This window comes from Ranitomeya variabilis, chromosome 4 (genome assembly GCF_051348905.1).
Source record: "Ranitomeya variabilis isolate aRanVar5 chromosome 4, aRanVar5.hap1, whole genome shotgun sequence".
In the NCBI taxonomy this organism is placed as follows: domain Eukaryota; kingdom Metazoa; phylum Chordata; class Amphibia; order Anura; family Dendrobatidae; genus Ranitomeya; species Ranitomeya variabilis.
Genome location: NC_135235.1, coordinates 680884444 through 680907209, shown reverse-complemented (window position 1 = coordinate 680907209; position 22766 = coordinate 680884444). Strand labels below are relative to the sequence as shown.

Below are 22766 nucleotides of genomic sequence, written 5' to 3'. Positions count from 1 at the left end.
CTTAGGAAAATAACAGGCCAAAACTTATCTTGCTGAGAGAAATATATCTTCCTTCCACAGCACTACACCTTTTACTGCACCAGAGCTAACACAGAGCCAGCCGAGTGAACTCTTGGCAGCCCGCAGCGTGATACGGAGGGTGCCATCACCTCTCAGCACCATGGACTGTTTTGTTTCCCAGCTGCAATCTGGAGGATGCCGTATGCTGCACACTGTGTGAGTGTGGATTTTAAAACACGTTTGCTGTGAACTTTTCCTGTGGTCACTGTCTGTTACGCTGAACCAACCCCGCTGCACTGTAGTTGGTTGGAGAATGCAGGCAATGTGAATTGAGGCATACCCCAATGCCTGCTGCATGTCTGTTATTAGGCCTGCCACACTGCAATCCAGGCCTGCAGACAAAATGGAGGAAATACTGAAGCAGCTGGTCCTCACACAGCAACAACAGCAAAAGACCAATAACCTATTGCTGCAGCAAATTGCAGCTCTGCATGAGGCACCTCCAGCACCATCCCCGAAACTTCACGAGGCCCGAGACAAGGTACGCTCTGCTTTGGGGAAACGGAAGACGACGTGGAAGCTTTCCTCACCATCTATGAGTGCACTGTTGAACGGGAGAACCTGCCAACGTCCCAGTGGGCTGAAGTGTTGGCTCCTTTCCTGAGGGGTGATGCGCTAAAGGCCTACTTTGACCTCAGTTGGGAGGATTCCCAAGACTGCGCCAAGCTAAAAGGTGAGATCTTTGCCCGACTGGGGTTAACACCTTGGGGGGTGCCAAAGTGAATTCTTGTCCTGGGTGCCAGAAAACCTAGATACACCTGTGCCGGCAAAGACAACCAAAGGGATCTCTTGCAGACCCCTGGTTGCCATGCCAACCCATCGTTGACCCGCAATCATGTTAGTGACGCAGTTCCGGCGCGATCGTGTTAAATGCTGTTGTCAAAGATTGACAGCAGCATTTAACAGGTGAACAGCCGTGGGTGGACCACGATTCCACACGCGGCTGTTAGGGGCACAAGTCAGCTGTTGAAATCAACTGACATGTGCCGGAAAAAATGTACGGCGTATGTTGTGACGGGGTTAATATCTGTTTTTTTTCTGGTGTTTTCCTTGTAATATAGGAAAGCCTAAGGGGAGAAATAAACCCCATAAAACACTGTACATGGAGACTTTGGTATCAGATAACTTCTGTCTGCGGTGTTTGCGCAAACAAAAAAGCTTTTATACAAGCCTCAAACTTCTGTGTGTAAATCAGACGGGAAACCTTCATATAGACGGCCGGTGGTGATAGAGTCAGTGACGAACTCTGGCCAAATATGTTTCTAGAGCCGTAGTAGAAGATGAAGATGTCATCCTCATCATGAAGTAGTTATTTCTCATGTCACATGTAATGAATGTCTCCTGCAGTATTGCTAATGCTGATTCCAGGGTCGGTAAATGAGACGAGAATTAGCGTTATGGAAGATGAGTCTATGAGAAACGTATTCAGCTGCCAACTCCGAGGAAGAAACTGCTTGTTGTCTGTGGTCTAAAATATATAGGTTTATGAGTAGATGTAAAGAAGAAAACTGAATAAAAAATATCTCCTCTTATGCTTCTGCAGCGCCCCAGAGTCCTGGTCGTTGCAGTATTGATGCTCCGCCGCTAAGGGGGGCTATGGTACGTCTGATGGCACTGAAGGAGTTCACCTGACCAGGTATCACAGACCCCAATACACTTCACAGTCTGGCCTCCAGGGGGAGCTAAGGGTGCTATGTATTAGGCCACTCCTCACAATCTGGTAAAACTGGGGGTTAGAGAGGAAGTTAGACAGAAAGCTGACTGGGTTGGAACCGGGCAACATCCTGTGGCAGAGGGTGTTGCAGGGGAAGATTCAGGGGGGTCCCTGTCGGGTGGGATCCTGACAGAGACCTAGCGAACAGAAAGAACGTTACGGGACCGTGCCTGCACTCGATAGCGGCGGTACCCCAAGAAAGGACAAGCAGCGAGGTTTATTGTGCTGAGTGAGAAACGAGATCAACGCAACAAGGAGAACACCAGTAGGAGTCATGCTGTAAGACGAGGCAACATCCTACTGAGGCGCGTAGCCGGTGGCCGGAACGCTGAGTAAGTATAGAGCTCCAGGCCTTACTTCAAACCTACGGCAGGACAGTCAGTTATAGGCGGGCTGTCTCACCCAAAATCACCTAAGCAGACACAGGGGGGCAACAACTGGAGAAGGGCGACTCTAGGGTCCCGGAAGACCTCCGAGCCCACCCGTCATACGGGTGCGTCCTAGCCATATCATCTGGGGGACAAAACATAACATCTTAATCGAGTTGTGAGGGAACTTCAGAAACAGACACAACAGTTATGAGGACTATCCCGTAAGCGCAGCAGGAAAGGACTACAACACACAAGCGCTAGAAGGTAGGCACAGATTTCCACCTGCAAAGGAAACTCTGGAGGTGCCATCGGACTGGCCGGAATCTCACAGCCCGGTTAACTGTATTCCGGATTGAGGATCCTGAAGCCTTCAGTAAAGCGTTAAAGAGACTGCTACCTGGTGTCCTCGTTATTTACCGCGACCTGCACCGCACCACAACATCACCACCATCCACACCTTTCATTGGACGCCCCTCAGCAGGGTCACAGACCGGGTCTAGCCACCGTGACAACCCCAGAACAGAGACTCAGAGGCCCGGTACCGGGTACCCCTCGGCCCTGCGGCAGTGGGGGCGCTCCAACTTGGCGTCACGAACAGGATCTACTTAAGCCTGAAAAATAAGGTCATGTGTGCCTTGGAACTGTGATTTATTGTGCTTGGACTGTGATTTATTGCAAAGACTGTGTATTGCCACTTGCCGCCAGAAGTTCCCGCCAAAACCGCCACCATTACAGCTCTAAGTAGAGCGCAGGAGAAGAAGAAGGACGTGGAGTGGGTGTAGACTGTTGTGAATTTGCTTTTTGCTCCCTCTAGTGGTTACTAGTTTTTTGACTCTGGTTTTTCTGTCATTCCTTTTAGATAGATATATGGTCAACCCAGTTACCACTGCCCTATGAGCTGGATTTTTGTATTCTGCAGACTTCCACGTTCCTCTGAGACCCTCGCCATTGGGGTCAAAACAGTTTGCCAGGCCAGTATTAAATGTTTAATGCATTGCAGAAGAGGGATTATAAGAAAGAAGATTCTGAGTTTTTTTTTTTTTTTCTCCTTCCCCTTTACCTCAGAGTGGCTATGCTTGCTGCAGACATGAATGTCCAGACCTTGATTACAAGTGTGGACCAGCTGGCTACTCGTGTGCAGGGCATACAAGACTATGTTATCAGAAATCCTAGGTCAGAACCTAAAATACCGATTCCTGAACTGTTTTCCGGAGACAGGTTTAAGTTTAGGAATTTCGTGAATAATTGTAAATTGTTTTTGTCCCTGAGACCCTGTTCATCTGGAGATTCTGCTCAGCAAGTTAAAATTGTGATTTCGTTCTTACGGGGCGACCCTCAGGATTGGGCTTTTTCGCTGGCGCCAGGAGATCCGGCATTGGCTGATCTTGATGCGTTTTTTCTGGCGCTCGGTTTACTTTATGAGGAACCCAATCTTGAGATTCAGGCAGAAAAGGCCTTGCTGGCTATGTCTCAGGGGCAGGACGAGGCTGAAGTGTTTTGCCAAAAATTTCGGAAATGGTCCGTGCTGACTTGGAACGAGTGTGCACTGGCCGCTAATTTTAGAAATGGCCTTTCTGAAGCCATTAAGAATGTTATGGTGGGTTTTCCCATTCCCACAGGTCTGAATGATACTATGGCACTGGCTATTCAAATTGACCGGCGGTTGCGGGAGCGCAAAACCGCAAATTCCCTCATGGTGTTGTCTGAACAGACACCTAATTCGGTGCAATGTGATAGAAAAACCGCAAATTCCCTCATGGTGTTGTCTGAACAGACACCTGATTTAATGCAATGTGATAGAATCCTGACTAGAAATGAGCGGAAAATTCATAGACGCCGGAATGGCTTGTGCTACTACTGTGGTGATTCTACACATGTTATCTCAGCATGCTCTAAACGTATAGCTAAGGTTGTTAGTCCTGTCACCGTTGGTAATTTGCAACCTAAATTTATTCTGTCTGTAACTTTGATTTGCTCACTGTCATCTTATCCTGTCATGGCGTTTGTAGATTCAGGTGCTGCCCTGAGTCTCATGGATCTCTCATTTGCTAAGCGCTGTGGATTTACTCTTGAACCATTAGAAAATCCTATTCCTCTTAGGGGTATTGATGCTACACCCTTGGCAGCAAATAAACCGCAGTATTGGACTCAGGTTACCATGTGCATGACTCCTGAACACCGCGAGGTGATACGTTTCCTGGTTTTACATAAAATGCATGATTTGGTTGTTTTAGGGCTGCCATGGTTACAGACCCATAATCCAGTCCTGGACTGGAAGGCTATGTCAGTCTCAAGTTGGGGCTGTCGTGGTATTCATGAGGATTCCCTGCCTGTGTCTATTGCTTCTTCTACGCCTTCGGAAGTTCCGGAGTATTTGTCTGATTATCAGGATGTCTTCAGTGAGTCTGAGTCCAGTGCACTGCCTCCTCATAGGGACTGTGACTGTGCTATAGATTTGATCCCAGGCAGTAAATTTCCTAAGGGAAGACTGTTTAATCTGTCGGTACCTGAACATACCGCTATGCGTTCATATATCAAGGAGTCTCTGGAAAAAGGACATATTCGTCCGTCTTCTTCCCCTCTTGGTGCGGGATTCTTTTTTGTGGCAAAAAAGGACGGATCTTTGAGACCTTGTATTGATTATCGGCTTTTGAATAAGATCACTGTCAAATTTCAGTATCCTTTACCGCTGTTGTCTGACTTGTTTGCCCGGATTAAGGGTGCCAAGTGGTTCACCAAGATAGACCTTCGTGGTGCGTACAACCTTGTGCGCATTAAGCAAGGTGATGAATGGAAAACCGCATTCAATACGCCCGAAGGTCATTTTGAGTACTTGGTGATGCCTTTTGGGCTCTCCAATGCGCCTTCAGTTTTTCAGTCCTTTATGCATGACATTTTCCGGAAGTATCTGGATAAATTTTTGATTGTTTATCTGGATGATATTTTGGTTTTTTCTGATAATTGGGATTCGCATGTGGAGCAGGTCAGGTTGGTCTTTAAAATTTTGCGTGAAAATTCTTTGTTTGTCAAGGGCTCAAAGTGTCTCTTTGGTGTACAGAAGGTTCCCTTTTTGGGGTTCATTTTTTCCCCTTCTGCTGTGGAGATGGACCCAGTCAAGGTCCGAGCTATTCTTGATTGGACTCAGCCCTCGTCAGTTAAGAGTCTTCAGAAGTTCTTGGGCTTCGCTAACTTCTACCGTCGTTTTATCGCTAATTTTTCTAGCATTGTGAAACCTTTGACGGATATGACCAAGAAGGGCTCCGATGTAGCTAACTGGGCTCCTGCTGCCGTGGAGGCTTTCCAGGAGTTGAAACGCCGGTTTACTTCGGCGCCTGTTTTGTGCCAGCCTGACGTCTCACTTCCCTTTCAGGTTGAGGTGGATGCTTCGGAGATTGGGGCAGGGGCCGTTTTGTCGCAGAGAGGCCCTGGTTGCTCTGTTATGAAACCTTGTGCCTTTTTCTCTAGGAAGTTTTCGCCTGCCGAGCGAAATTATGATGTGGGCAATCGGGAGTTGTTGGCCATGAAGTGGGCATTTGAGGAGTGGCGTCATTGGCTCGAGGGTGCTAAGCATCGTGTGGTGGTCTTGACTGATCACAAAAATCTGATGTATCTCGAGTCTGCTAAACGCCTTAATCCGAGACAGGCCCGCTGGTCATTGTTTTTCTCCCGCTTTGATTTTGTTGTCTCGTATTTACCAGGTTCAAAGAATGTGAAGGCCGATGCTCTTTCTAGGAGCTTTGTGCCTGATGCTCCTGGAGTCGCTGATCCTGTTGGTATTCTTAAAGATGGAGTTATCTTGTCAGCTATTTCTCCGGATCTGCGACGTGTGTTGCAGAGATTTCAGGCTGATAGGCCTGAGTCTTGTCCACCTGACAGACTGTTTGTCCCGGATAAGTGGACCAGCAGAGTCATTTCCGAGGTTCATTCCTCGGTGTTGGCAGGTCACCCGGGAATTTTTGGCACCAGAGATCTGGTGGCCAGGTCCTTTTGGTGGCCTTCCTTGTCAAGGGATGTGCGGTCATTTGTGCAGTCCTGTGGGACTTGTGCTCGAGCTAAGCCTTGCTGTTCTCGTGCCAGCGGTTTGCTCTTGCCCTTGCCTGTCCCGAAGAGACCTTGGACACATATCTCCATGGATTTCATTTCTGATCTTCCGCTATCTCAGGGCATGTCCGTTATCTGGGTGATATGTGATCGCTTCTCCAAGATGGTCCATTTGGTTCCTTTGCCTAAGCTGCCTTCCTCTTCCGATCTGGTTCCTGTGTTTTTCCAGAACGTGGTTCGTTTGCACGGCATCCCTGAGAATATTGTGTCAGACAGAGGATCCCAGTTCGTTTCCAGGTTCTGGCGATCCTTTTGTAGTAGGATGGGCATTGATTTGTCGTTTTCGTCTGCTTTCCATCCTCAGACTAATGGACAGACGGAGCGAACCAATCAGACTTTGGAGGCTTATTTGAGGTGTTTTGTCTCTGCTGATCAGGACGATTGGGTGACATTCTTGCCGTTGGCTGAGTTTGCCCTTAATAATCGGGCTAGTTCCGCCACCTTGGTTTCGCCTTTTTTCTGCAACTCTGGTTTCCATCCTCGCTTTTCTTCGGGTCATGTGGAGCCTTCTGACTGTCCTGGGGTGGATTCTGTGGTGGATAGGTTGCAGCAGATCTGGAATCATGTGGTGGACAACTTGAAGTTGTCACAGGAGAAGGCTCAGCGCTTTGCCAACCGCCGCCGCGGTGTGGGTCCCCGACTACGCGTTGGGGATTTGGTGTGGCTTTCTTCCCGCTTTGTTCCTATGAAGGTCTCCTCTCCCAAATTTAAACCTCGTTTTATTGGGCCTTACAAGATATTGGAAATCCTTAATCCTGTATCTTTTCGTCTGGATCTTCCTGTGTCGTTTGCTATTCACAATGTATTTCATAGGTCCTTGTTGCGGCGGTACATTGTGCCTGTAGTTCCTTCTGCTGAGCCTCCTGCTCCGGTGTTGGTTGAGGGCGAGGTGGAGTACGTGGTGGAGAAGATCTTGGATTCTCGCCTCTCCAGGCGGAGGCTTCAGTACCTGGTCAAGTGGAAGGGCTATGGTCAGGAGGATAATTCCTGGGTGGTCGCCTCTGATGTTCATGCGGCCGATTTAGTTCGTGCCTTTCATGCCGCTCATCCTGATCGCCCTGGTGGTCGTGGTGAGGGTTCGGTGACCCCTCACTAAGGGGGGGGTACTGTTGTGAATTTGCTTTTTGCTCCCTCTAGTGGTTACTAGTTTTTTGACTCTGGTTTTTCTGTCATTCCTTTTATCCGCACCTGGGTCGTTAGTTAGGGGTGTTGCTATATAAGCTCCCTGGACCTTCAGTTCTATGCCTGGCAACGTAGTTATCAGAGCTAGTCTGCTGTGCTCTTGTCTACTGATCCTGGTTCCAGTTATATCAGCTAAGTCTGCCTTTTGCTTTTTGCTATTTGTTTTGGTTTTGTATTTTTGTCCAGCTTGTTCCTAATCTATATCCTGACCTTTGCTGGAAGCTCTAGGGGGCTGGTGTTCTCCCCCCGGACCGTTAGACGGTTCGGGGGTTCTTGAATTTCCAGTGTGGATTTTGATAGGGTTTTTGTTGACCATATAAGTTACCTTTCTTTATTCTGCTATCAGTAAGCGGGCCTCTCTGTGCTAAACCTGGTTCATTTCTGTGTTTGTCATTTCCTCTTACCTCACCGTCATTATTTGTGGGGGGCTTCTATCCAGCTTTGGGGTCCCCTTCTCTGGAGGCAAGAAAGGTCTTTGTTTTCCTCTACTAGGGGTAGCTAGATTCTCCGGCTGGCGCGTGTCATCTAGAATCAACGTAGGAATGATCCCCGGCTACTTCTAGTGTTGGCGTTAGGAGTAGATATATGGTCAACCCAGTTACCACTGCCCTATGAGCTGGATTTTTGTATTCTGCAGACTTCCACGTTCCTCTGAGACCCTCGCCATTGGGGTCATAACAGTAGACCTGCTGTCCGTCAGCAGCTGAGATCCGCCTCCTGATCCTCAATGGTGGGCGGAGGCAGAGAAAACGGAACCGCCCACGAAGGAGAGAGCGGGAAAAGGACCAGGAAGAAGAAGTCAGCGACATGGAGGACGCCATGGCCAGCCACCCGGAGCCGGAGCGTGGGGTAGGAGCAGAGGACTCCCCCAGCTACCCGGAGGGGCACCGTAACCAGGCCTCCACCGCTGATGCTGAATTCCTGCAGGCCGCAGTAGACGAGCTCAGCGACCAACTCCGGCGGACGCAGCTGAGCACTGAGGCCGGGTGGAAGAAGACCTTCGTCGGGAGCCTCACCAGACGCCTGTCGGCAGCCTCGCCTGGTCCGGAGCAGGAAAGGAGCTCCAGTGTGCCAAAGCTGGAAAGCAAGGCTCTGCCGGAAAGCGGGATGCTGCAAGCAGAGATGACAACGTCGCAGCACAAGGCCCCGCAACCAGCGTTCCAGACCCCAGCGGAGACGGAGTGGACCGGCGCCGGTGGGACCGCATCTGAAGCAGGTATGAAGGACGACCCTGCCCTGACGACCGACACCACTCCAGTGACTGCTAGTGTCACAGCTGCTGACTCCGTTCCAGTGACTGATCTTGCAGCAGCCGCTACCTCTGCTGCAGCAAATGCCCGTACTCAAGCTGCGCAGACCTCCATTGCTGCGCATGATTTAACCGTACAGGAAAGACAGATTAACAGCGTTTGTCCAGCACTGTAACCCTGGACCTCACTTTTCCCAGGCCAAGAAGGGTTAAGTGCCAGGTGCAGCCCTGGAAGCCGTCCAACTAAACCTCGGAAACCTGAAACTGTAAATAGTTAACTGTTTGTCCTTCCATGTGTTTCTCTGCTGCTACAACCCGACTAGGGTTAACTCTTAAGGGATCCCTTCGTTTACCCGGGATCCCTATTTTTGCATTTTTGGTTTTGTTTTCCGTTCATCATTGTTGAAAAGAACTGCTGAATCATGAACAATGCATGATTACAAACTCCTTGTAAATAGTTTGCACCTTCTTAAAGGTGCTCCCTACTGGTTTTACAAAGAAAAAGGACTCTTTGCAAAGAAACTGTTCCTGGAAACAGTACCGGAAGGACTTGCAGCTTGAGAAGTTGCACTACCTCCAAGAGACTTTGTCCCCTCTTAAAGGGAACGTTCACCCATAGCACTTAAAGTATAACGATGCCTTAAGAGAAATAGTAATAATGTTTACATGTAAAAGTTATATGTAGTCAGATAGTTGATTGTAAGAAATGTGTAATGATGTGTCGGAGAATGAGGACAGGAAGTGAACCCGTACGGGGTTAGTCAGTGAATCCTCCTAGGAGCCATACAGAGATGGCTCGGTGATCTTGAACTGAGAGAAGGTTGATACGTTCTATACTGTGTATAATAGCAGAAAGGCAGTAGGCCCGGGCGAGAAGGGGCGGTCCTGCAAAAGAGCGAGAGGCAGTAGGCCTGGGGCAGATAGACAGGCGGTCCTGCAGATGTAAGGATGGAAGATGAAGAAAAGTTGATTAGCCTTATAGTGTTTTATAAGAAGGTCTTTAGTGGATTCAGCGTGTACGTCCTTAAAGGCAATGTTAAATTATTGTTCAGAAAATTGCACTAAGTAGAATACCCGGTTGGGTAAGAGCAGTTATTTATAGTATGTTATTTAAAATATTTAACCATGTTTGTAACGTTTAAGTGTCCTCACCTCCCATAAAGGGAAGCTCTGTTCAAATTTACTTGTTGTTGCATTTCAAAATTGTACGTCTTTTTGCTGACATGTATTGTTGTTTTCTTCCCAGTCCAGGAGTACTGGATTTAACCGGGAGGGAGTGCAGCGCCCCAGAGTCCTGGTCGTTGCAGTATTGATGCTCCGCCGCTAAGGGGGCTATGGTACGTCTGATGGCACTGAAGGAGTTCACCTGACCAGGTATCACAGACACCAATACACTTCACAGTCTGGCCTCCAGGGGGAGCTAAGGGTGCTATGTATTAGGCCACTCCTCACAATCTGGTAAAACTGGGGGTTAGAGAGGAAGTTAGACAGAAAACTAACTGGGTTGGAACCGGGCAACATCCTGTGGCAGAGGGTGTTGCAGGGGAAGATTCAGGGGGGTCCCTGTCAGGGGTGGGATCCTGACAGAGACCTAGCGAACAGAAAGAACATTACGGGACCGCGCCTGCACTCGATAGCGGCGGTACCCCAAGAAAGGACAAGAAGCGAGGTTTATTGTGCTGAGTGAGAAACGAGATCAACGCAACAAGGAGAACACCAGTAGGAGTCATGCTGTAAGACGAGGCAACATCCTACTGAGGCGCGTAGCCGGTGGCCGGACGCTGAGGAAGTATAGAGCTCCAGGCCTTACTTCAAACCTACGGCAAGACAGTCAGTTATAGGCGGGCTGTTTCACCCAAAATCACCTAAGCAGACACAGGGGGGCAACAACTGGAGAGAGGCGACTCTAGGGTCCCGGAAGACCTCCGAGCCCACCCGTCATACGGGTGCGTCCTAGCCATATCATCTGGGGGACGAAACAGAACATCAATCTGCAAAAACCCTAGTCCATGCCCTCATCATCTCTCGTCTTGACTACTGCAACCTCCTGCTCTGTGGCCTCCCCTCAAACACTCTCGCACCCCTCCAATCTATTCTAAACTCTGCTGCCCGACTAATCCACCTGTCCCCCCGCTATTCTCCGGCCTCTCCCCTCTGTCAATCCCTTCACTGGCTCCCCATTGCCCAGAGACTCCAGTACAAAACCCTAACCATGACGTACAAAGCCATCCACAACCTGTCTCCTCCTTACATCTATGACCTCATCTCCCGGTACTTTCCTACACGCAACCTCCGATCCTCACAAGATCTCCTTCTCTACTCCCCTCTTATCTCCTCTTCCCACAATCGTATACAAGATTTCTCTCGCGTATCACCCCTACTCTGGAACCCTCTACCACAACACATCAGACTCTCGCCCACCATCGAAACCTTCAAAAAGAATCTGAAGACCCACCTCTTCCGACAAGCCTACAACCTGCAGTAACCACCGATCAACCAACCGCTGCACGATCAGCTCTATCCTCACCTACTGTATTCTCACCCATCCCTTGTAGATTGTGAGCCCTCGCGGGCAGGGTCCTCACTCCTCCTGTACCAGTTATGACTTGTATTGTTCAAGATTATTGTACTTGTTTTTATTATGTATACCCCTCCTCACTTGTAAAGCGCCATGGAATAAATGGCGCTATAACAATAAATAATAATAATAATAATAATAATAATCTTAATCGAGTTGTGAAGGAACTTCAGAAACAGACACAACAGTTGTGAGGACTATCCCGTAAGCGCAGCAGGGAAGGACTACAACACACAAGCGCTAGAAGGTAGGCACAGATTTCCACCTGCAAAGGGAACTCTGGAGGTGCCATCGGACCGGCCGGACTCTCACAGCCCGGTTAACCGTATTCCGGATTGAGGATCCTGAAGCCTTCAGTAAAGCGGTAAAGAGACTGCAACCTGGTGTCCTCGTTATTTACCGTGACCTGCACCGCACCACAACATCACCACCATCCACACCTTTCATTGGACGCCCCTCAGCAGGGTCACGGACCGGGTCTAGCCACCGTGACAACCCCAGAACAGAGACTCAGGGGCCCGGTACTGGGTACCCCTCGGCCCTGCGGCAGTGGGGGCGCTCCAACTTCCTTTATTATCTCCAGTAATTTTATTATTATACAAGATTTTTATGATGTTACATCAGATCATCTTCTCATTCAGGTCTCTACAATATCAGATCCTCTCAGTGAAGATCTTCTGTATAAGATAATTTTTCTGAATTACCCATCAAAGATGGATATGGACAGAGACAAGATGGCGAAGAGGATATTACACCTCACCCTAGAGATCTTCTTCCGGCTTACTGGAGAGGTGAGAGATTCCGATGACGTCACATTACATCATGCTCATCTATTTTAATAACCGATGGACAGAACTGGAGAGCTCAGGACTCTGGAAATGTCTGTAGTGAGATTTATTAATGTGTCTCTCCATAACCAGGATTACACAGTAGTGAAGAAGATCTCTAGTCTTCGCTGTCAGGACCCTGTGTCTGAGGGATGGGGAAGACCCCTGAGCCCAATCATGGGTCATCCACTGATACATGAGGACGTTAAGGACCTGAAGATCCTTGAACTCACCTACAAAATGATTGAGCTGCTGACTGAAGAGGTGACATTGCTGGGAATGCTGGGACATTATACAGTAATGCTATGAAGGGAACGGGATGATGACGGTATTATTGTATGTGTTAGGTTCCTATAAGATGTCAGTATGTCTCCATCTATTTCTCCATGGAGGAGTGGGATTATTTAGAAGGACACAAAGATCAGTACAAGGACTTCATGATGATGGAGGTTCCCCAGCTCGTCACATCACCAGGTAATAGACAGGACTAAATACAATCGACCTATAATTATCTGTATATAAATAATGAATTCAGTCCCTGTATGTGTTTCCTCCAGATCTATCCTGTAAAAGGACAACACCAGAGAGATGTCCCCGTCCTCATCCACAGTATTGTAAACAAGAAGATCCCAATGTTCCTTGTGATCATCAGGTAGATGGAGAGACGGTGTCATGAGATCTCCCCTATGATGTGTAGACGGCTGTGAAGATCTTGTGCTCAGTCTTGTTTTATCCACCAGTATTATATGTTTTATACTTGTGTAATGAGAACGGTGGAGATGGCAGGATTAGAGCTGATCATAGAAGTGACTTCTCCATCTGTCTGTAACTTTTACAAGTTTCAGGGCGAATATCTGACCCATATTATCTGACCAATATAAATTACCAAAAATTACCAAAAAAACGTTAAAGGCGTGGCGGCCGCAAGCACAGAAAATGTTTCTGGCATGACAACATGCCGCGAAAAAAACTTCATGATGGAATCATTTCTAATAATGTCTTAAATTTATCAGCAAAAGAGTTTTCAAAGATCAACTGGAGGTGTTATCATATGGACTACATTTTATTCCAGATCAAGAATTTAATCTTTTTACCACAATTCTGGATGTTAACAAATTTACACGCAACTTGACAGTCAGAAAACATTTTTAGTCGGATCAATCTTCAGTTTTTATACAGAATTCTGAGCATAATGTAAATGAATTCCACAAAATGGCTTTTGAGGAACAATTTTCATTATTCACATTGCATGAATTAAATTCTGAAGATATTCCATAGGGGGATTTAATTAATCAATCAGAAAATATAACAGTCAAAAATCCTTTATTTTCACCCGATCCAAACCAGATCTGTGTATATGGATAGGTTCCAGGAAATTGTGGAAAGGGAATTGAAAATATTGAAGGTCAATGTCAGTAGTGATCCCAAGAGCGGTAATTTTTTTTTAAAAACATAAAGCATTACAAGATCTTAAAAATATGACAGACATAACTAAAAAAAAATCCAAAAGTGAAAAAGACAGCGCCTCACACGTTGGTGAAATAAATCACATTTTTATTCTGCCTTCTGTGTGGACATTTGATCCCAAAGATCCTTATCAAGCACTTGATAAAGATCTTTGGGCTCAAAGCGTAGCCATGGAAAGCAGAATAAAATGTGATATATTTCACCAATGTGTGAGGCGCTGTCTTTTTCACTTTTGGATATTGGACTTTATGCCAAGAAGGACTCCTTGGCTGAGACGTGCGCATCATGTATGGGTAATGTTGACCCTGTTTTCCCCATGAGTTGCTGTGTTCTATTATCTAAGTAACATAATAACTAAAAAAAAATGTTAGACAAAGGTGGTATCATAGTAATCATGACCTCTGAAGATTATAAAAATAAAATTGAGGAAATGATTTTGTATGTTTCCATATATGAAAAACTATCCTTCAATCCTACACTAAAGTTTAAATTGGAAGTGGAACAAATTATTAAAGACAGATTGAATCTTGAAGTGCTATAAAAAAACCTATACTACATGGATTCCCTAGATTCATAAACGGCAATGTTTTCTACCTATGAGACCAATAGTGTCTGGTATAGGCTCTGTCAATGAACATTTATGCGAATGGTTTGATTCGCTATTACAACCATTAGTTCATTGGGTTCCTGGTTACATCAAGGACTCAAGAGATACAGATGCCTTTCACAAAATTAGAATATCATCAAAAACTTTATTTCAGTTCTTCAATACAAAAGTGAAACTCATATTATTATTATTATTAAAAATAACTCAGAAGCAAATGGCCATAAAAATTTCAACATTTAATTAGAATATTTAAAAGACAATAATTCATAAACCTATTCTATGATAAATACAAAAAATGGAGGGAAAATGACTATACAGTGACCGCTAAAAAACACCCACAGTTTTAAGAGTATTATGCTCATTGATAAATATGGTACATGCTTTTATCCCCAAAACAGTTTGCACATGTCTGTAAAGATCTAGATAATATTTTGCAAGGATAGTCTAATGTGAAATGAAGGCCCTGCTTCCCTATTTTAAGTATGTGCACCTCGTGTGCATGATGGGAGCTAGGAACCCAATTAATTATCCACCTGAACTATAGATATGCTATGCTAGTGGATGAATCCATTAAAGCAGCATGGAAGGGAAAGCATAAGGTGCCATTACCTGTGCGGGTGTCAGCGGCTGACCCGGACGCGCGTTTCGCTTGTGGCTTCGTCTGCGGGAAGGTGTATAATGTAGGCTAATGTAGGTTGCTTATATAGCGTGGATCAAGTTGTAAAGGGGCGGCAGCTAAATAACGGCGCTTCCGCCGGCTACACCGCCCGGCGTCACTGCTTGTCGGCGTCATGTGACACCTGGGTGCCTCCCCTCCCGACGCGTCAGAGAGAGGAGGCAAGCCAGGGGCCAGCGGCGACGCGTCTCCACAGCAACCCAGACGCGGTAAGCCCGCGCAAGCGCACACTGCATGGAGGGGGAGTGAATACATATGTAATGTATTGCGAAGAAACTCAGTAGTGAAGCTGAAAAGGGGTGAGTGTTAAATATACACAAGTGTACGCTAGATGAGTGCATGCGGTGTTGCCAAAATTGCGCCTTCATATTCTAATATATTAGAAAAAATATTTGCAGAAATAAATAAATAAATAATGAAATGAGGTTAATAAGCGTATGTACAATCTCCGTAGAACCAATTATAAAAGAAGGAATGACACCCCTAAGCGAAATAAAGGACGTGATGAAGATGCCTCAACGTCAAAACTGCAGGTGATTAATCTATCCAACTGTGAGCTTACTGTGCCGCAGCTGGAGGTCCTAAGTTTGGGTTTAACTTTTTCACCTACCTCACCCTTCAATTCCTTTTTAGCGATAAAGGACTTGCAACTCTTTGCCCGTAAGCTGGTATTAAAGAAGCTACACGACAGACCGGCGGAGAGTGCTTTGACAGACGTGGACTTACAAAATATAGCCACTTTGGAAGAGCTGGAGGGTGAACGGCAGTCCCAAAACCCCAAAGCAGCCACAGGTAAATTTTTCCCCCCCACCCCTAAAAAATTTCCACCGCTAAATCTTTACCCTGATATAGACCTCTTTGTAGGGTTGGTTACAAAAGAGTTTGAAAAAATAGGTGCATTTACCACTGGACATAATTTGTCCAAAACCCATAGAATAGCCTTAAAAGAACTCAAAAGTATCAAGGGGGTGGTAATTAAACCTGCCGATAAGGGGGGTAACGTGGTGGTATGGCCGGTGCAGATGTATGAGAAGGAAGCCTTTAGGCAATTGAGAGATGAAACCTGCTATAAAAGGTTAACATTTAATCCTACACTAAAGTATCAGCAGGAACTGCAGGCTATTTTGGACGCGGCATTCTATAATGGGCTCATCGATAAGGATCTTCAAAGTCATCTTATTCCCGCATATCCTAGGATGTCTTGCATCTATTTCATCCCCAAAGTCCACAAGAACCCTACGACCCCCCCTGGACGGCCTATAGTTTCAGGCAATGGCAATCTTTGTGAAACTATATCGAAGTTTTTGGATTATCATCTCAAACCCTTGGTATCTGATCTTCCATCATATGCCAAGGATACCAGTGACGTCTTGAGAAAAATTGAGGGGATACCATGGGAAGAGGATATGTGGCTCCTTTCAATGGACGTTGAGTCACTATATACGTCCATTCACCATCAGGATGGTATACGGGCAGTGAGGACCTTTCTAGCCATGACAAAGTACGAGCCCGATTTTGTGGATTTTTTGATCACATTGCTAACTTTTGCCTTGGAGCATAATTTTTTCATTTTCAAAGAAAGCATATACCTGCAAAGGCAAGGCACCGCCATGGGTGCGGCCTTTGCATCGTCATATGCAAATTTATTTTTGGGCATGTGGGAAAGAGGGATTTTCTTTACCAACCCGGTGGCCCACATTGAGGAGGTCCTGTTCTGGACCCGCTATATAGATGACATCTTGGTGGTCTGGCAGGGTCCTGAGCAGGACCTCCTTGATTTTGTCAGGACCCTAAATGACAACCCTTTAAATATAAAACTAACATTCAAGCATAGTCGGACCAGCATGGATTTCCTGGACATTCAAATCACAGGAAACCAGGGTGCCACCTTGGAAACTGACATCCACCGAAAGGAAACAGCTGTGAATAGCCTTCTCCATGCCACATCATCGCACCCAAGGCCCCTAATAGACGGTATTCCTACCGGGCAATTCTTAAGGGCAAGGCGGATTTGCTCGGATAATGCGTCCTTCCATAAACAGGCCAACTTATTGGCAACCAGATTTGAGGAACGTGGCTACTCGAAAAGGAGCATCAAGAGAGGATTTAAAAAGGCCAAGGAAGCGAAGCGCTCAGAGCTGTTGCAGCCACGTGAGAAAACTGCAATGGAACCAACTGTGAGATTCATCTCAACGTATAATGGCAAATGGTCCGAGATGAAAGAGGCTTTGAGAAAATTCTGGCCCATCTTAACGGCTGATCGTACTTTGGGCAAATATCTCCCGCCCCGACCATCAATTACTTTCCGCCGCTCGCCCAATCTAAAAGATCAGTTGGTCCACAGTTATTATAAGGGTGCCCATCCGGGTAAGTGTTTCACAAAATCAAGGGGCCCTAAATGGGGTTTTTACCCCTGTGGTGAATGCATTGCTTGCCCTAATATGTCACGGGCAACTGAATTTCAGGCTAGTGACGGCAGAAAAAAATTTACAATTACGCAGCATATTACATGCAACACCATAGGGGTGGTATATCTTGCATCCTGTACATGCCCCAAGCTGTATGTGGGACTCACATCTAGGCCCCTTAAAATCAGAATAAGGGAACACGTCCGGGACATTATGAATGCTGCTGGTGTTGAGGACGTGTCCACATTGAAGCCCATACCAAGGCATTTTAAAAAATGTCATGGCTGTGATGCCACACTACTAACGGCAATAGGCATAGACAAAGTGTATATTGACACACGGGGGGGAAACTGGAGAAAAACACTGTCCCAACTAGAAGCCCAATGGATCTTTAGGGTGGGTTCGGTTCAGCCAGCAGGCCTAAATGAATTGCTTAGTTTTGCCCCTTTTCTATAAATTTTGGTGTAATATACTATTCTGTATGCTTTTAATTGTTTTATCGGTCAGGTTTTAACTTTGGTGTTTTTATTTTTTAGTTTATTCTATTCCCATCATATGTGTTGACTTGGATGGCGGCATCTTTTTACTTGGTTCTGCATCTAGCAGCGAGGTCTACATTATGGCTGAATCACATGAAGAGTCTGTAGCGCAAGATGTGTGCCTAAACACGTGGTCCAGCAAGATAAAAGCGCTTTTTTATGTCCACCAAATGTATATAATGATTTGTCTTCTCTTTAATTATCAAATTTTGCGCCGGGTTTAATAATCATGCACTAGTCACTTTGTCTGCATATATATATATATATATAGATATAGGTATTTTGTGTATATATATGAGAAAGCACCTTTATTAATTTATATTAATTATTTCATGAGGTATGTCTCATGATCGTTGTCACGTATACTTTTCATGCACAATAATTTACTTATATCACTACTTTATTTATCTATTAATTTTAGTAGCACTTTATGTATGAAATGCACAATACATCTCTCACCACCGCCAGGTTTCATTATTTATTTATTTATTTCTGCAAATATTTTTTCTAATATATTAGAATATGAAGGCGCAATTTTGGCAACACCGCATGCACTCATCTAGCGTACACTTGTGTATATTTAACACTCACCCCTTTTCAGCTTCACTACTGAGTTTCTTCGCAATACATTACATATGTATTCACTCCCCCTCCATGCAGTGTGCGCTTGCGCGGGCTTACCGCGTCTGGGTTGCTGTGGAGACGCGTCGCCGCTGGCCCCTGGCTTGCCTCCTCTCTCTGACGCGTCGGGAGGGGAGGCACCCAGGTGTCACATGACGCCGACAAGCAGTGACGCCGGGCGGTGTAGCCGGCGGAAGCGCCGTTATTTAGCTGCCGCCCCTTTACAACTTGATCCACGCTATATAAGCAACCTACATTAGCCTACATTATACACCTTCCCGCAGACGAAGCCACAAGCGAAACGCGCGTCCGGGTCAGCCGCTGACACCCGCACAGGTAATGGCACCTTATGCTTTCCCTTCCATGCTGCTTTAATGGATTCATCCACTAGCATAGCATATCTATAGTTCAGGTGGATAATTAATTGGGTTCCTAGCTCCCATCATGCACACGAGGTGCACATACTTAAAATAGGGAAGCAGGGCCTTCATTTCACATTAGACTATCCTTGCAAAATATTATCTAGATCTTTACAGACATGTGCAAACTGTTTTGGGGATAAAAGCATGTACCATATTTATCAATGAGCATAATACTCTTAAAACTGTGGGTGTTTTTTAGCGGTCACTGTATAGTCATTTTCCCTCCATTTTTTGTATTTATCATAGAATAGGTTTATGAATTATTGTCTTTTAAATATTCTAATTAAATGTTGAAATTTTTATGGCCATTTGCTTCTGAGTTATTTTTGATGAATTTATGGCTTCTTTGAAGCATGCCATGTCACTAGGCAGATATCTAAATGTTTGATGTATATTATTATTATTATTATTTATTGTTATAGCGCCATTTATTTCATGGCGCTTTACATGTGAGGAGGGGTATACATAATAAAAACAAGTACAATAATCTTAAACAATACAAGTCATAACTGGTACAGGAGGAGTGAGGACCCTGCCCGCGAAGGCTCACAATCTACAAGGTATGGGTGAGAATACAGTAGGTGAGGATAGAGCTGGTCATGCAGCGGTTTGGTTGATCGGTGGTTACTGCAGGTTGTAGGCTTGACGGAAGAGGTGGGTCTTCAGGTTCTTTTTGAAGATTTCGATGGTAGGCGAGAGTCTGATGTGTTGTGGTAGAGGGTTCCAGAGACAGGTTGTGGATGGCTTTGTATGTCATGGTTAGGGTTTTGTACTGGAGTCTCTGGGCAATGGGGAGCCAGTGGAGGGATTGACAGAGGGGAGAGGCCGGGGAATAGCGGGGGGACAGGTGGATTCGTCGGGCAGCAGAGTTTAGAATAGATTGGAGGGGTGCGAGAGTGTTCGAGGGGAGGCCACAGAGCAGGAGGTTGCAATACTCAAGGCGAGAGATGATGAGGGCATGGACTAGGGTTTTTGCAGATTCTTGGTTGAGGAATATATTATATAGAGTCATTACAAACAGAGTGATCTATTTCATGTGTTTATTTCTGTTAATGTTGATGATTATGGCTTACAGCCAGTGAAAACCCAAAAGTCATTATCTCAGTAAATTAGAATACTTTATATCACCAGCTTGAAAAATGATTTTAACCACTTAACCCCAAGGGTGGTTTGCATGGTAATGACCAAGACAATTTTTACAATTCTGACCACTGTCCCTTTATGAGGTAATAACTCTAAAACGCCTCCATGGATCCTGGTGATTCTGACTGTTTTCTCAAGACATATTGTACATCATGATAGTGGTAAAATTTATTTGATATAACTTGCGTTTACTTGTGAAAAAAAACAAATTTGATGAAACTTTTGAAAATGTAGCAATTTTCCAACTTTGAATTTTCACACCCTTAAATCACACAGATATGTCACACAAAATACTTATTAAGTATCATTTCCCACATGTCTTCTTTACATCAGCACAATTTTGGAACCAAAATTTTTTTTGTTAGGAAGTTAAAAGGGTTAAAATTTGACCAGCGATTTCTCATTTTCACAACACCATTTTTTTTTTAAGGGACCACATCACATTTGAAGTCACTTTGAGGGGTCTATATAATATAAAATACCCAAACACCATTCTAAAAACTGCACCCCTCAAGGTGCTCAAAACCACATTCAAGAAGTTTATTAACCCTTCAGGTGCTTCACAGGAATTTTTTGGAATGTTTAGAAAAAAAAATGAACATTTTATTTTTTTTCACAAAAAATTTACTTCAGATCTAAATTGTTTTATTTTACCATGGGTAAAAGGAGAAACTGGACTCCAAAAGTTGTTGTACAATTTGTCCTAAGTACGCCAATAGCCCATATATGGGAGTAAACCACTATTTGGGCGCATGGCAGAGCTCGGAAGGGAAGGAGCGCCGTTTGACTTTTCAATGCAAAATTGGCTGGATTTGAGATAGGACACCATGTTGCGGTTGGAGAGCCCCAGATGTGCCTAAACAGTGGAAAAAACCCATATGTGACACCATTTTGGAAAGTAAACCCCCTAAGGAACTTATCTAGATGTGTGGTGAGCACTTTGAACCCCCAAGTGCTTCACAGAAGTTTATAATGTAGAGCCCTAAAAATAAAAAATCATTTTTTTCACAAAAATTATCTCTTCGCCCCAATTTTTTAATTTTCCCAATGGTAACAGGAGAACTTGGACCCCAAAAGATGTTGTGCAATTTGTCCTAAGTACGCCGATAGCCCATATGTGGGGTTAAACCACTATTTGGGCACATGGCAGAGCTCAGAAGGGAAGGAGCGCCGTTTGACTTTTCAATGCAAAATTGGCTGGATTTGAGATAGGAAGCCATGTCACGTTTGGAGAGCCTCTGATGTGCCTAAACAGTGGAAACCCCCAACAAGTGACACCATTTTGGAAAGTAGACCCCCTAAGGAACTTATCTAGATGTGTGGTGAGCACTTTGAACCCCCAAGTGCTTCACAGAAGTTTATAACGTAGAGCAGTAAAAATCATATTTTTTTCACAAAAATGATTTTTTTGCCTCAGTTTTTTAATTTTCCTAATGGTAACACGAGAAATTGGACCCCAGTGTTTGTTGTACAATTTGTCCTGAGTATGGTGATACCCCCATATATGGGGGTAAACCACTGTTTGGGCGCACAGCAGAGCTCGGAAGGGAAGGAGCACTGTTTTACTTTTGCAACGCAGAATTGGCTGAAATTGAGATCGGACGCCATGTCAACGTTTGGTGAGCCCCTGATGTGCCTAAACAGTGGAAACCCCCCAGTTCTGATTCCAACCCTAACCGAACACACCCCTATCCCTAATTCCAACCTTAACCATAACCCTAACCACACCCCTAACCCAAACACGCCCCTAATCCCAAACCTAGCCACACACCTACCCCCAATACACCCCTAACCCCAACACACCCCTAACCCTAATCCAACCATAACCCTAACACACCCCTAACCCTAATCCCAACCCTAATCCCAACTGTAAACGTAATCCAAACCCTAACCCCATCTCTATCCCCAACCCTAACCCCATCTCTATCCCCAACCCTAACACTAACTTTAGCACCAACCCTAACCCTAACTTTAGCCCTACCCTAATGGGAAAATGGAAATAAAAAATAATATATTATTTTTCCCTAACTAAGGGGGTGATAATGGGGGGTATGATGTACTATTTATAGCAGGTTTTTATAGCGGGTTTTTGTTTGGCAGCTGTCACACACATAAAGACACTTTTTATTTCAAACAATAGTTTTTGCATCACCACATTTCGAGAGCTATAATTTTTCCATATTTTGGCCCACAGAGTCTTGTGAGCTCTTGTTTTTTGTAGGACGAATTGACGTTTTTATTGGTACCATTTTCAGGCACATGACATTTTTTGATCGCTTTTTATTATGATTTTTGGGAGGCAGAATGAACAAAAACCATCAATTCATGAATTTCTGTTGGGTGGGGCGTTTATACAGTTCCGCATATGGTAAAATTGATAAAGCAGTTTTATTCTTCGGGTCAGTACGATTACAGCCACTTGGTATATAACACAGCCCACGTAGTATATAACACAGGCCACGCAGTATATAACACAGCCCATGCAGTATATTGCACAGCCACGTAGTATATAGCACAGACCATGTAGTATACAGCACAAAGACGTAGTATATAACACAGGCCACGCAGTATATAACACAGCCCATGCAGTAGCCCATGTAGTATAAAACACAGCCCACGTAGTATATAGGAATGTGGGCACCATATCCCTGTTAAAAAAGAATTAAAATAAAAAATAGTTATATACTCACCTTCCGGCGGCCCCCGGATCCAGCCCAGGCATTTAGCGATGCTCCTCGCGACGCTCCGGTCCCAAGAATGCATTGCGGCAATAACACGTGATGATGTAGTGGTCTCGCAAG

At 45.2% G+C, this 22766-nt stretch overlaps 1 protein-coding gene across 4 annotated transcripts in view; it reads left to right on the top strand.

Annotated features, from left to right (window-relative positions):
- Positions 1-22766, top strand: part of LOC143766330 (uncharacterized) — a 1024462-nt gene that overhangs the window by 18735 nt on the left and 982961 nt on the right. For 2 of the 4 annotated variants that reach the window (XM_077253918.1, XM_077253917.1), the window contains exons 2-5: positions 11897-12046; positions 12176-12346; positions 12430-12556; positions 12640-12734. In XM_077253918.1, coding sequence (XP_077110033.1) covers positions 11897-12046; positions 12176-12346; positions 12430-12556; positions 12640-12734 — 543 coding nt within the window. Of the gene's footprint in view, positions 1-29; positions 734-9923; positions 10052-11896; positions 12047-12175; positions 12347-12429; positions 12557-12639; positions 12735-22766 lie in introns of those variants that run through there. The other 2 variants (XM_077253919.1, XM_077253920.1) reach the window with 2 other exon arrangements.